The sequence below is a fragment of the Ricinus communis genome, chromosome 5 (genome assembly GCF_019578655.1).
Source record: "Ricinus communis isolate WT05 ecotype wild-type chromosome 5, ASM1957865v1, whole genome shotgun sequence".
Classification (NCBI taxonomy): domain Eukaryota; kingdom Viridiplantae; phylum Streptophyta; class Magnoliopsida; order Malpighiales; family Euphorbiaceae; genus Ricinus; species Ricinus communis.
The window spans coordinates 1,574,668-1,589,227 of NC_063260.1; the positions used below are offsets into that span (position 1 = coordinate 1,574,668).

A 14,560-nucleotide genomic window follows, 5' to 3' on the forward strand; every position below is an offset into this window, starting at 1 on the left:
GCAAAGCTGGACCCCTTTAATAAAATCTACATTAAGGATACTCTTGTGAATCAAGGAAAATAAGAAAGGCATACGGTGGCAAAGAAAGATGAATCCCCAAACTCAAACCACTAGGAATGAGAATAGGCATCTGAAACTCACCTTAATGAGGCGAGCATACTTTATAGATTTGAAGTATCTTAAGCCCTCCCATGATGAGGTGACTCATTTTATAGATTTAAGCATCCAGGACCCTCACAATAATAGGATAACCATGCTTCATAGATTTTAAGTATCTTAAACCCTCAGTATGATGATGTAACTAGCTTCATAGACTTGAAGTACCCAAAACCCTCGCCATGTTAAGGTACCAATGCTTCATAGATTTGAAGTATCTCAAGTTGTCACTATGATAAGAGAACTCACTTCATAGATTTAAAGTATTTAAAACCTTCGTCATGATGAGTTACCTATGCTTCATATATTTGAAGTATCTTAAGCCGTCACCGTGATAAAGCATTCATAAACTGGATGTATCATATTATATTTTAATCCTTAAGACATTCATAAACTGGATGTATCACATTATATTTGAATCCTTAAGGATTCATAATAATTACTCACCATCTACACTTCAAAAAATTGAAGTAACAAATAATAGTTGAATCTTGTAAGATTCATCCTAAGCCCTCACCATCACGATACATCTACATGCACTCTGTAAAATTGTAGTATCTAATAATAGTTAAATCTTGTAAGACTCACCCTAAGTTCCAACCATAATGAGGCATCTGCATTTTACAATTTGAGGTTTCACATATTAATTAAGTGTTATAGGATTCACCATAAGCCATGACGAGGCATTTACTATTTATAAAATTAAAGTTTTAGTACTTATAAATATATTCATTTCACAAAAGCATGAAAATGCATTCCATATCAAGCATTAAGATAATAGGAAAAAACATTCATATAATAGATATAAAAAATAAAAAATGTATATAAAGAGTGGAACCGTTAATACCACGAACATACGAAAGGGTAATTCACAAATGCCTAAAAGTCAAAATACAAAATTATCCTATTCAAAAATTAAAAAAAAAAAAGAATATTTTGAAAAAAAGAAGAGATAATATGATAAAAGACACGCATAAATGGCATGACGGAACCTTCTCACTAACTAGGAGGCTAATGATGATACACACTAAATGTGTATCTTGAATCCTTTAAGATTAGGATTAAGTCTATGAAGGACTCCTCCTACTATGATTTAGATATAAAAGGGACATCTTCTTTGCCATCTAAAAGTTACATTTTAGTCTTTAATGAAGGGAGTAATACGAATACAAAACATGGATATTATTATGCCAGTTATGTAGCTAGTACATCAAGACACTTTCACATAATCACTATATAATGCAAACTCATTATTAGTTAAGGCCATATTACATTTCCCTTATTCTAGCTCACTCATTATACCATGTTCTTCTTCTTTACTGACTTTGGAATCGGAGGTCTTGCTGGACACCAAATCTAGCTCACAACAATCTGTTATTTTCTCTTGCACAAGGATTTAATCCATTTGGAGATGCTATCATTTAACGTCATCATTTTCAAAATCATCAAATAAGAACACTTACTCTTGAATCAAGGCAACTTTCTCGGTATTAAAGGGTTCACCAAACTTTATCCATATTTCCAATTACCAAGCTAAACATGAATTGATTCACCATTTTCCATTCTCTACAATGCAAAATACTCATGTACACAAACGCTTGGCACAAAACATTATTGTGCCTCCAACAATGATGTCCTTAGGTATAGCCTTTGAAATCCGAGATATAAGTGAGTTCTCAAGCTTATTTAACATAGCTTTAGTTTTTATTAGGGACAAAATTACTTCATTAGATAGAAACTTAAAGATTGATATTCCAGTTCTTTACTCCATCCATTTTATACTATTGTCTCTTTTTTAAATCAGAATAATTCTAATTATCTGTTGCTTTTGTATATTCAATGTAATACTAATTTTTATTTTTATTTTTGTATTGAAATAGATGTACTAAATGTTATAATATATATATATATATATAAAGACAATTTAGTCTAATTTAGCTAATTTATTTTTATAATTAAACCTATTAAATATTTTCTTAATCCGAGTGAACTATTAAAAGTGACAATTAATATAAAATGAAAGGAGTATTATATAAATAATTAACACATTTTTATCAATTTAGATATCATTTATTTCTTTTTTAAATGAGTAATTTACTTTTATTGAAGAAATAGTTTGATAATTATTAGTGTATTGTATCAAATTATTAGGTACAAGGCATGTCTATTGAGTGTTTTATACCTAAACAATAAAAATAGTTATTAAATCTTATAATTCGTTTATACATGTAATTAATTCATCCAATAATAAGTGACACAAAAATAGCCAATAAAAATACTATTTACAGTAAAATTTTTATATAAAAATAACTGCTATATAATTATATAAAAGTTTAATAATGATTTGAACTAGTTATAAATAATAGTAAATTCTCTACAGTAATTATAAATTTTTTAAATTATAAATCTTATAAAATAATATTTATATATATATATTTAAAATAATATAATTATATTATACTTTATTTTATTATATTATTATTATTATTTTATCTCATTAACTTTATTTATATGATATAATAAAATATTAATTATTTTATTTCTAATTATTATTATTTGTTTAATATAATTAATTATTAAGTAAATAGGAAATTTCATCAATCAAACATGGATTAAGTTATAATTTGATGTATGACTATATTAAATTAGAAAGAGAAACTTAATGCGATGTCCAAATGTTATAAGATGAAGGAACTCCGGCAGAGGAAAGAGGGACCCTCTTCTCTCGAGGTATAATTTCATGAATCAAAATTCTCCATAAAAACAAAACAAACTCATCAAAATCCAATGCCCCACTCATTCTCTGCACTTTTCTCTTTCTTCTCCCTTCCACTCTCCTCACTCAACTCTCTCTTTCTCAGGTACACTTAGTCAAGAGTCACAGTCACACACACCCAAAACCCAAAGCTTAAACGAGTGTTAGAAAAAGATAGTCCAAACAAAGAATCTCTATCTCTCTCTTTCTTCCTTTCTTGCTCTCCAAATGTTGTCATCAACAGCTGGTGAAGACACCGGCTACAATAGCAAAACTAAAACTCTTCACAGACTTTCTTCTTCTTCTTCTTCTTCTTCTTCAAAATCATCATCAACATCTTCTTCTTCTTCTCCTACACCGTTTTCACCTTCAAATAACAGTACTACTCTCCTTTACCATAGTAATAATCATAATAATACCCAGCAAAAATCTAAAACCATGGAAGAAGTATGGAAAGACATTGCTTCTCTTCATGACCATCCTTCTACTGATCAAGACTTCTCTAGACTCCATAACCTCCCTTCTTCTCATCATCATAACCCTAACTTTATTCTTCAAGATTTCTTTGCTAGACCTACAAAAACCGTCTCCACCTCTACTACTACTCATGTAGATACTATTACTACTACTACTAATCTCTATGGTTCTTCCACTGTTCCACCACCTCCTGCTACTGTTCTAAGCTTAAACTCTTCGTCTCATGTTTTTGATTTTATTGATAACTCCGATCCTCTTATAAGGCCTAGTATTCATTTGCCTACTAATCCAGTCTCAAATGTTACTTCTTTTGATAGCCCTTTTGAGGGTTTACCTTCTTTTGGAAGGAAAAGGGTTCAAGAATCTGATACTAGTTCTTGTGATCGCCGCCATAAGCGAATGATCAAGAACAGAGAGTCAGCTGCTCGATCAAGAGCAAGAAAACAGGAACTTTTCTGTCTTTTCTTTAAATTATTTTTTTTCTCGTCAATTTCCTCTTCTTCTTTTTTGAGGTTGTTCTTTTCTCTATTTTCTTGCAGGCTTATACTAATGGGTTAGAGCTAGAAAGAGCACAGCTTCTTGAAGAGAATGCAAGACTCAAAAGACAACAAGAAGAGGTAAGTAAATGACAAAGAAAATAATATAGGTGATAGACAATAAAAGAGGAAAACATTAACAAAAAGGACCCGCAAAAAAAAAAATGATCTTTTGTTTTCTTTTGACATTTATGCAAGTGTTGTTCTAATTTTGGAAAATGTTTTTACAATATCATCTCTACCCAATTTGAAGCTAAGCTGTTATAATATTGTACCTAAAAGAAGAGCTATGTAGTTTATGTGCAAGTTTTCTATATGTATGTATATGTGCTTGTTTGATATTTTCTGTCTACATTTGTTTGGGCAGTTATACTTAGCTGCAGCAGCTCAACTTCCCAAAAAGCACACACTCCATCGAACGTCAACGGCTCCATTTTGAGCAGTAGGGATACATGACTGCTTTCGATTTTACCTAATATTTTTCTCTTTAACCTTAGCACAGTTCCTTTATGGGTTTTTCTTTTTAGTCATTTGTTTTGGTTGATGTTTTGGTGAGCAGAGAGAGAGAGAGAGAGAGAGGTAAGTGCTTTTGGAAAAGGAAGAACATGTAAGTTGGAAAAGGAAAGTGTTTTTTAGCATAATCCCAAATAGGCAGGAACATTTGAGTGGTGGGTCTTGAGTTGAGCTGGGGGACTGAATTGGGTTTGGCTTTTGGATCTTCGTATTTTGTTATGTCAATTTAACAAAAGTCAGCTAATTGTTAAAAATAATTTTGGTATTTCCAAATAGTGGATGGTTGGATGGAGAAGAGCAATTCCAAGAAGATGCATAGTAAGAGGGGAAAAAAGAAAAAAGATTGGACATGACATTTTGTTCTTGATGAACTTTAAAAGCCCATCACTTTCGGAAAAAAAAAAAAAAAAATTAAAAATCAGACTCTCTCCTTATCTCTTTATCCTTTATTTTCAAAGGTCTGTCTATATTGGTGATACCTGGTGATAGCACAATCTTTTCTGTTCCTTTATAATTACATATCTCCCCATTTGATGGATGCCTTCCCTTCATTTCACTTCCTCGTGTTTCTTTCTTGGTTCCATTATTCAAAAGGTTGCAGGGATTACACATGTCATCTTTTGATTGAAAACACAGCAGTCCAACAACAGCCAAAAAGCCTAGAGGAATTTCATCACCAACATCAACTAAATATCTGTTTATATTTCATTCTCATGTGGGTATCTAAGCTAACTTGAATTTGATGTGCTTCTTGTTAATCACAGCTAATTTTTGTATATACTTTGGTTGTTTTCTTTAGTAAAATAACTACTACAAGTCTGGAATTTTAAGTTCCTCCCTGGTTTCTACCCTTGAGTTCCTTTTATAATTTTAATATGCCTATATTATTATTATTATTATTATTTTTAAAAATATATATTATATAGTTTATTTATTTGGTTGAAAATCTTACATGCATCAATTCCGGCACAACTTCTGTAATAATTAGAAAATAGCTTAAGTTAATAATAGCTTGCCAATTTTGAGGCAAACATTAATAAAGATGAATCACCTACATAAACATTTGACACTTTCACCCTATTGAGAAAGCATGATTGTGAACGTCCTGGTCTACATACAAGGAAAATATGATTAAGAGTCTGGTGGGTTACACATTAGGAGTAGCCCCAGGTGAAATTGAGCTCTAGATTTTTAAATATTTTTAAATTAGTGTTTATCAAAATTAAAATGAAATTTAACGAGTCAATCTCGAATTTAATTATACTTGACAAGTTCAAATATTTGTTCAGAATTAGATATCATTATTTGAATTAAGCTCGAATTATTATAAGTATATTGAATAATCTTTTGAGATTCGGTTTAATTAGTTTCAGTTTTTTAATTTTTATAAGTGAGAATATTAATTAAGGCTTTATAATATTTTTTTAATTCAAATAGGGAAAAGACAGATGGCGAGTAAGGGATCATCTATTTCTTCTATTGTTTGGATTTGAAAACAACTGTAGAGATGAGTATAACTAAAATAGGTAGGGAAAAGAGAAAACAAAAGAAATACTCATATATCCACATAAGTTCTTGAACTTTATTTTATTTCTATTAAGTCCTAAATTACATAAACTGATATATTATTAAGTCCTTTAACAAGAATTTATAAAGAAAAAGGGAATTTTTCTGCAAAATTCTCCATCAGGGGAGTAGTCATCTCTACCCACAAAAATATGACATAAATATCTGCATCCACTTTTTTTATTTCTAATAATAATATTTAATTAAATAAATAAATAAATAATAAAATATAATTTATCATTATAGTATATAATAAATATATAAAAGTACTGTAAATATAAATAAATTGATATTATTTTTATTTAACATTTTATAATTAATTTAACTTGATTCTTATTGGAATGAGAAAATTGTTCTCTAAACAAGAGGGAATATGTGATTTCCATGGATAGGAAGAATCACATTCCGATTTTAAGGGTGATTTTTTACTAATAATAGAAATTATTCATTCCCATTTTCATTACTTGCTGTTCTTTTTACCAATCAAATGACCTCTTATTCTATATTTAATTAAAATTTATTAAGAAAATTCATTTTATTTGAGAAAAGAATATAAGAGATAAAATAAAATAGAAATTATAAAATTGAAGGAGATATTTATTGTTATGGAATACACTAATAAACTAATGTGGAATTCATTTAAAAAATTTACTTATTTTGTTAAAATTTAGTTTAGATATAATCAATCATATAAAAATTTGAATATATAAAATTCTAAATTAATTTTTTATTTCAGAGAATCAGGGACATTGTAAAACTACTACTGGGTTCTCTTATCCTTTTCAAAATTTTCACCTATTTTAGGTAACAAGATCAAACTGGTGCTCAGACCCTATTTGGCCAGCTTACACTAATGCTAATTGTGGTATGTGGTAACAACAAATTAAGTAGTTATTGAACTTTTAAATTATCGCAATTAATTTTCTTCATTTCTCAAGTCAAACAACATCGAGTTTCTGCAAGATATCAATAAATATAAGTTTGATAGAAAAACAATGGCATACTGACCTTTTGTAGACGGAAAAATTAGTATTCGCTTGCAGAATTTTATCCTATAATACTCTACCTTCATGGGCTTATTGAGCAGAAGCTAATTGTTTCCTTTTCTTTATGGTGCACAGCATAATGATCTAGTTATAGTTCTTGCACTTGAACCCAAGGCTGACTCAGTTTTAGCAACTTTACTGTCATCAGTTGTAGATTCAGATGTAGAAAGTGTTCTAGTGGTATTTTTTTAGCGGATTATAGCCATTCCTGTGTTTTTCTTACAGGGCCTAATGGAGGTAATTTGTTTGGGGATGCAGCGAAAGCTGTTGAAGGTGAAAGGAACTTAGGGATACTAAGACCTCTTACCAATTTAAACTCAGCATGGGACATGAATCTCGGGTGTGGCTGTTAGCATATGTTTTTTGAAGGTTGTAAAATAATTGGTTTGAATTAATAGTTTTAAGATTTTTTCTACCTCATTATTGATCTATTATGAGTAATTAGGTTTTGTGAAGTTGATATGATACAACTTTCAAGTTGTTCATGTTCATCCACAAAGTTTGGATTAATTCATAGCACAGCAAATGACCTCAGTTTTGTCTATTTACATCCTTTATACCCATTCATTAGTTAATTCAATTGTGCTTCGGCCGAAAATCGGTTTCTTTTAGCAACAAATTTAAGTATGAAATCTTGAAGGATGACTAAAATGGATATTTTATCAATAAGATGGTTACAAACAAGGTTGTAAAATTGAGTCTTCACATCTTCTAACTTAAAAGTTTTAATTAAATTAAAAATAAATTGAAATTCAAATAATTAACTTAAAACTTTTACTTAAAATACCAAGTTATTGGGATTTTGATGTACATAGTGATGTATCTTTTTATTATCATTAACAAATAATATTTATTTATTTGATTTTTATGCTCGTAACATATTTTTAAATTGTTATTGAGTTTATGCTATTGTTATTATAAATTAATGAGAAAATTAATTTTCATGTTCTATTTTTTAAAAATAATCTCAAATATTTTATTCCATATTAGCTGTTTCTTATAAAAAAATTAATTTTTTTTTAATTATTTATCACTTTTATATATACAATTTAATATTAATTGTTTTCTATTCTATCTTTATATCAGAGTAAATGTAATAAATTTTATAATATTTATAGAAAAATAAATTAATCTAATTTAACTAGTCTTTTTTTTATAATTAAACTTATTAAACTTTTTGTTAATATGAATGAACTATTAAAAAATAACAGTTAGTATATAATTGAGGAAGTATATATTTGATGATTAAATATTAAAAATCAATATTATAAACTAAAATATATCTAATTAAAACTTTATAATTTTCAATAATTATATTTATTAAATAGACCGATTAGATTCAATCCTTAAATTTTCAGTATTTATTATATTCAATGCTTAAAATTTGATTTTTATTTTTTTATCTTTACCTAAAATCACCTTATTTGCATTGAAGATTAGGTAGTTTTTAGCCGTATAGTTTATAACTATCTTTTATTTCAGAGGTATAACTTTATTTATAGGGATTTTTTTATACCTCTTTCATTGTTTAAGGATTGAATTAGGATTTTTAGATTGTGATTGATAAATAAAAATATGGAATCATTAAATTTTTTTTCTGACCTCTTAAATAGGCGCAAAACTTTTCTATTATTTGGTCAAAAGATAAAAGAGTTCTCAAATGACTCAAAACTAGAAGCTTTTGTCCTTGTTTGTCTTAAAAGTCAGAAAATGAGTCAATTGACCATGCTCGACAAGTTTGAGGACTAACTTTTAAAAAAAAATGCTTAAATAGTAATTTCGGTAGTCATTCGACTTTCATTGTTGAAATTTCTTTATCACTCTTCTTTCCACTCTACTCGCGCGGAATATGTCCGACCGGATCTCGCCGGAAGTTGTCGCCGAAATTCTAGTCCGATCAGAATTACAGACAATTCTGCGCTGCAGGTGTGTATGTCAACAATGGCGTTCCATAATTGACGATACCAATTTCATTAAATACCACATAGATTACTCTACTAAAACCAACACCAATTACTCCTTTTACCTCAAAGAAGTTAACGGCGACTTTTACAATTTAGACTTGGATACTATCAATGCATGCGAGTCTCTTGAAATCTGCAACTTACCCAATATCATTTCTGGGACATTAATTGGTTCATGCAATGGTTTGCTCTGCTTCCGAAATGAGAAGTCTGAAGATGTCTTTATTGTGAATCCAACTACTCGAAAAGAATGCTGGGTTTCAGGTATCTTGCTTGCTAATTTTCATAACAGCAGTACTAGATTGAGCCCGGATGTTAATTCTGTTGTATGGACAGGATATGGTTTTGGGTATGATCATGTTGCTGATGATTACAAAGTTGTGAGGGTTGCAGAAATTAGTTATTCTCATCAAAGAGTTGTTAATGCTGATAATGGTATTGGTAATAGCAATGCAGGTTTTTTAGAATATGAGATGGTTATTTGTTATGTGAAAACAGGAGTTGTAAGAGTTCTTAAAATGCCTTATCATACAAGAACTAGTCAAAAAGTAGGTGTTCTTGCTGATGGGGCTCTGCACTGGGTAATGGGTAGGTATGATGATTTGAGTAGCCCTAATGTAATTGTGGGTTATAATCTTGGAACTTGTGAATTTTTAGAGGTGCCACAGCCTGATTCTGTAGGTAATGGATTTAGAGTGGATATTGGTTTATTTGGAACATGGTTGTGCATATTTGCTACTGATGATCTAGATATGTGCATTGATGTTTGGATGATGAAAGAATACGGGGTTAAGGAGTCTTGGACTAAGCTTTGTTCAATTCCACATATTGAAACATGCTATGATTTTATTAGACCTTTGAGTTTTTGGAAGAGAGGTTCAGAAGTTTTACTCGAACTGGACGACGCAAGAATTGTTTGGTATGACATAGAGAAGAAAAGAGTTAGAGATGTATTGCTTCGTAGGTCACAGAAATCATATTTTGAAACTATCATCTGTTTGAGAAGCCTTGCTCCCCTTCCATCCAATGAAAATGGAGAGATGGATGAAATTTAACAATGTGTTAACAATCAAAAGGAGACAAGAAAGAGGTAAAAGTGAGCATTATTTTTGCTTGACATTATTCTAATTCTTATTTTGGTGATTAAATGTATACATTGTGAAAAGTAGTTAGTACCTATAGAGTAAAGTTTCCTTTTAGGATATAGAGTAAAGTTTCTTTCTAGGATGGTTTTATGTATAATTCCAATTCCAATCTATGATGCAAGACTTTCTATTAGTATTTGTGCTGACCTCGAGCCTTTAATACATTGGGGAGAAGGAAGATAAGTGGCTAAATGCATTGGACTCGATCCTTGTTCTTTCTTTTCAGAGATAAATTTTTATCAATAGATTCTGAGCAAAACCTGAATGCCAGAGGAGGCAAAGCAGGGGTAGATAACAGATAATGAGCAATAAGCATCTTAAGCTATGCTATCCCAATTACAGCCTCTGTTATTAATTTGTGATAATTATTTCCATAAAACATTTTGTTGTAGAACTCTTGTTTCCGTTTGACATTCTTGTAATTAGGAGTAGCAGTTAGTAAATAGGTACTTCTAGCAATATAATGGGCTGATGTATCCACTCTAATGCGTTTGAGGGATTATTTCAAGTTTCGACTTACCAATTTGCCTTTAGTGTTCAACCTCTCTCTTATCATCTTCTACCTTACTCAGGTTTGACACCTTTATTGTGATACTGAGTCAATTGTATGACAAGCTTCCAAGGTGGAGAAAGAAGGATTAAATATTGTAACTTGGTGCTTCTGTAGCCTCTTTCCCACTTTCACTTGAGGGATGAAAGGATGCATATTCTGAACATGTTAGTTTAGCTTTCTTATCTTTCACTAGCTCTGTACTGCAGGGAATGTCTTGAAAATACTCTGTTTCATTGTTTTGTTCTCTGCAGAACTCGCTGAAAACTGACGAACTATATCCAAATTTTAAACTCTTAACAGATAAAAATAAACATATAGAATAACCCTAATGTCAAGAGAAAGCTGCTGATGAAGCCGTAAAATATGAAATTGGCATGATCGAAAAGATTATTAATGAAGCACTTCTACTGGCGCTTGTTATTTTCCCTAGAGTTCGTTCTGAATTGTATTACTGACAGTTCATTAGCAGGTTGGTAGGTACACTTATCATCTTTCCATTAACATTTTGCTTTTGTTTTTTCTCAGGATTGACACAGCTTGGGTTTTTGGAGACACAAGAAAGCTTTCCCAGGTATTTTGTCTTTGAAGGCTGTAATAGATTGTAATATCTATACAGCTAAGAGACCTAGAACTTAACTGGGATGTAAATATTAAATGTAAAATGTATCACCTTTGTTGCCATTACATGCTGCAAAACTTAAACATCTAAAGGTTTCTGCTGTTTCTTCTATTATTATTACTATTACTTTGATGTCAATCTTGAAGAACAAGGTATAGTGTGTGTGCTAAGAAGCACAGCACTCTCATTGCGTATTGGACAGATGCGATACGCCTTCGACATATGTTTAAGGAGATGCATATGCACTTGCTAAAATATTTTATTATTCTTTAGAATCCTATAATGCATCAATACTGATTAGGACATGTTTCAGTTCAAATGTATTGTTTTTAGAATTAGTCTAACACCGTGTTTGGTTAAAATCTATAAAATTTATAAAATTTATTTACAAATCTAAAGTTTACGTACTTTTAATGAAGTGAAAGTTAATTTAGAATTCTATACGAATTAGTTATAGCTAAATTAAATTTTAATAAAATAAATAGAATTTTCAAATGAATTCGACGTTAGTAAGTCAATATATTATATAATATTAATTTTTTTTTAATTTTATCATTTTTATTTTACTTTATTTTTTATATATTTTTAAATTAAATAAATTTTTTTATGAATTTTAATCAAATATAGCATAATTTAACCTTCAAATTAATAAATATTTAAGAATTAATTTTAAATGGATTTATTAGAAAATGTATTTAACCTATTAATCCTTGCAAAATGATTAATGATATCCAACTTTTGAGAAAATAAAGAGAATGTAATGCTGACATATGCAAAAAGGTTTCTTTCAAATGAACATGAAAAAGTTATTAAGAAATTAATTAAACTATATTTATGAGAAATATATTATTATTTTATTAATTTATCATTTGTGAATAATCATCTCTATAAGAATAGGACCTGATCATCTCTCTGTTATTAATTCGGCCTAGCCCTCCAAACTCTCCACTCTCCCTCAAGATCACTCGCGCCAATCGACAATGTCCGATCGAATTCCACGGGACCTTCTCATTGAGATTCTAATCCAATGTCAAATACCAACTATTCTTCGTTGCAGGTGCGTATCCAAACAATGGCGTGCCCTAATAGATGACCCGCAATTCATCAAACAACATACCGACTATGCTATCCAGACCAACGCTAGTCGCATATTCTTCAACGAACTATTTGGCAATCTCTGTTCTTCACCTTTGGATACACTCGAAATCCGTAATGTACCCATCATTTCCCAAGTTCAACCAGTTTCGCTAGTTGGATCTTGCAATGGTTTGCTATGCTTACGTAATGTGGATACCCAAGATATTTGTATAATGAATCCAGCCACTAGAAAACATATGTACCTTCAAAATTTGTTGCCTAATAATTGCCGGGATGAACAAAATAAGGTTTCGTTGACAGGATATGGTTTTGGGTATGATTGTGTTAATGATGATTATAAAGTTGTTAGAATTGCACAAAAGATTGATGCCGAGCCTCGTATTAATAATGGTAATTTGGGTTTCTTGGAAACTGAGATGAGTATTTGTAATGTGAAAACAAGAGTTTTAAAAGTTGTTAAAATGCCTTACTTTACTCTCGTTAATGATTTGGGTGTGCTTGCTTGTGGAGCTCTGCATTGGTTAATGGGTAAATATAACGATGTGACGAGCCTTAAGAAGAAGTTAATTGTGGGTTACGATCTTGGCACTGATGAATTTCGTGAGTTGTCGCAGCCTGAATTTCTGAATCATGATAATTGTAGAAAGAATATTGGTTTATTAGGAACATGGTTATGCCTATCTGCTAATTATAATCCGGAGGAGGGTATTGATTTCTGGGTTATGAAAGAATACGGGGATAAGGAATCTTGGACTATGCTCTTTTCTTTTCCGATTACTTTCATCCCCTGTAGGTATGTTAGACCTTTGGGTTTATTAGAGAGGGGTTCTTTAGTTGTACTGGAAGTGAATGCAAGAAGACTTGTTTGGTACGATAGAAAAGAGAGAAATATGAGAATTTTTTACCTCAAGGCCCGTGATGAATGTAGTGTTTGTTTGAGTAGCCTTACTCCCCTTCCATCCAATGAAAATGGACGAATCGATGAAAAGAATCAAGGTTCTGAAGATCAAATGAAGACAAGGCAGAAGAAGAAGAAGAAGTAAGCATCAAATTTTTCTTGGAATTATTCATCTTATTTTTCTGATTACCATATATAGAGTGATATGTAGATAGTGTTGTTGCCTAAAGAATCTTTTGTATAGTAGTATGTTTAATGTCATTGACAGCTTATGATGCTAGGCTTGCAGTTTTCTAATTCTTATTTGTGCTGAGTTTGAGACTTGATTCTGGAGAAGCAATATAAATGGCTGAAAACTATGGACTTGATCCTTGTTCCTGTTCAGGGATGATTTTCTGTCAAAAGGTTTCAAGCTAAAACTATAGGTGAAAGGAAGCAAAATCAGGATGGCAAACAGGTAAGGAGAACATGCATTCTAATTATGGCATGTTGTTATTAAATTGTGCAAACCCATCTCAGTTGAAGCATTTTATTGTTAATTCTTGATTTTCATTGATTACTTTGTCTAGTTGGATACTTTAGTGATATAATGCCTGACGTATTCAATCTGATGACTTTGAGGCAATTGTTTAGACTTTCCAATTTACCAAACTAGTCAAGCTTTTCCTTATCCTCCTCTTCCTTACTCAAGTTTGATGCCTTAGTATTTTTCTTTTTAATTTCGCTATACACTCTGGTTAATTTGTGCTTATCTTATTGCTATATACCCTTTTTCCTTCATTGGTGCTCTGCTCTAGATTTCTCCTTCATTAGGTGAGGATATAATTGGTCATGGACATGAGCTACATGTTGATTTTGATTTGAAGCTGTAGTAGTAACTCTTTTAGTTGGTTGCTAGTATTTCCATTAATTTCTTTCCTTTGTTTCTCTTAGGGTTTCCACTGGTGAGATAAGGCTTCGTTCGAACACAAGAAAATGCTCTGAAGGTTTTCTGTCTTGTAATTTGTAAAGTGCATGTAAGACTGGATTATCTGTTGGCAACAATTATAGCTACATGACATGTATGGAATGTCTCGACAGAGATGCTTTTAGGTTGTAAGAAATGGTATATGAACTAACAATCTGAGCTTTTTTGGTTGTTTTCTGATATTATTACATGTTTCTCTATCATCTTCTGCTTCCCAGTTATCAGATACCTTTTTTTCTTTCCTTTTTGTTTTGACTTTGTTTCTCT

The 14,560-nt window shown here is 30.7% G+C and overlaps 3 protein-coding genes across 6 annotated transcripts; all 3 read left to right on the forward strand.

Moving 5' to 3' along the window:
• Positions 1–2,884: 2,884 nt before the first annotated feature.
• On the forward strand, positions 2,885–5,285 carry LOC8268066 (protein FD). Its single transcript, XM_048373744.1, has 3 exons — positions 2,885–3,835; positions 3,928–4,005; positions 4,292–5,285. Exons 1-3 carry the CDS (start codon positions 3,140–3,142, stop codon positions 4,361–4,363), a joined length of 846 nt encoding a protein of 281 aa, XP_048229701.1. The 5' UTR covers positions 2,885–3,139; the 3' UTR covers positions 4,364–5,285.
• A 3,569-nt stretch (positions 5,286–8,854) lies between these two features.
• LOC8268068 (F-box protein CPR1) lies at positions 8,855–11,462 on the forward strand. Of its 3 annotated transcripts, XM_015726591.3 has the most exons (3): positions 8,855–9,277; positions 9,350–10,103; positions 11,237–11,462. In XM_015726591.3, exons 1-2 carry the CDS (start codon positions 8,899–8,901, stop codon positions 10,066–10,068), a joined length of 1,098 nt encoding a protein of 365 aa, XP_015582077.2. In that variant the 5' UTR covers positions 8,855–8,898; the 3' UTR covers positions 10,069–10,103; positions 11,237–11,462. The 3 variants fall into 3 exon arrangements, with proteins under 3 accessions (XP_015582077.2, XP_025015220.2, XP_025015219.2); XM_025159452.2 differs by having other exon boundaries at positions 8,855–10,109; XM_025159451.2 differs by having other exon boundaries at positions 8,855–10,103.
• Positions 11,463–12,116: 654 nt separating this feature from the next.
• LOC8268069 (F-box protein CPR1) lies at positions 12,117–14,496 on the forward strand. 2 transcript variants are annotated; one of them, XR_007215758.1, is made up of 3 exons: positions 12,117–13,467; positions 13,608–13,783; positions 14,260–14,496. XR_007215758.1 is itself a non-coding variant. In XM_015726592.3 (3 exons), exons 1-2 carry the CDS (start codon positions 12,311–12,313, stop codon positions 13,749–13,751), a joined length of 1,197 nt encoding a protein of 398 aa, XP_015582078.2. In that variant the 5' UTR covers positions 12,118–12,310; the 3' UTR covers positions 13,752–13,783; positions 14,260–14,496. The 2 variants fall into 2 exon arrangements, 1 of the variants encoding a protein (XP_015582078.2); XM_015726592.3 differs by having other exon boundaries at positions 12,118–13,467; positions 13,712–13,783.
• Positions 14,497–14,560: the final 64 nt, after the last annotated feature.

What these genes read in the sequence shown, in the direction of transcription:
- LOC8268068 (XM_025159452.2), top strand. Translation starts at nt 8,899, where the DNA reads ATGTCCGACCGGATCTCGCCGGAAGTTGTCGCCGAAATTCTAGTCCGA.
- LOC8268069 (XM_015726592.3), top strand. Translation starts at nt 12,311, where the DNA reads ATGTCCGATCGAATTCCACGGGACCTTCTCATTGAGATTCTAATCCAA. An exon ending in AGGCAGAAGAAGAAGAAGAA is followed by an intron (nt 13,468 to 13,711) that starts GTAAGCATCAAA and finishes GTTCCTGTTCAG; the next exon opens with GGATGATTTTCTGTCAAAAG.
- LOC8268066 (XM_048373744.1), top strand. Translation starts at nt 3,140, where the DNA reads ATGTTGTCATCAACAGCTGGTGAAGACACCGGCTACAATAGCAAAACT. An exon ending in GATCAAGAGCAAGAAAACAG is followed by an intron (nt 3,836 to 3,927) that starts GAACTTTTCTGT and finishes ATTTTCTTGCAG; the next exon opens with GCTTATACTAATGGGTTAGA. An exon ending in TCAAAAGACAACAAGAAGAG is followed by an intron (nt 4,006 to 4,291) that starts GTAAGTAAATGA and finishes TTGTTTGGGCAG; the next exon opens with TTATACTTAGCTGCAGCAGC.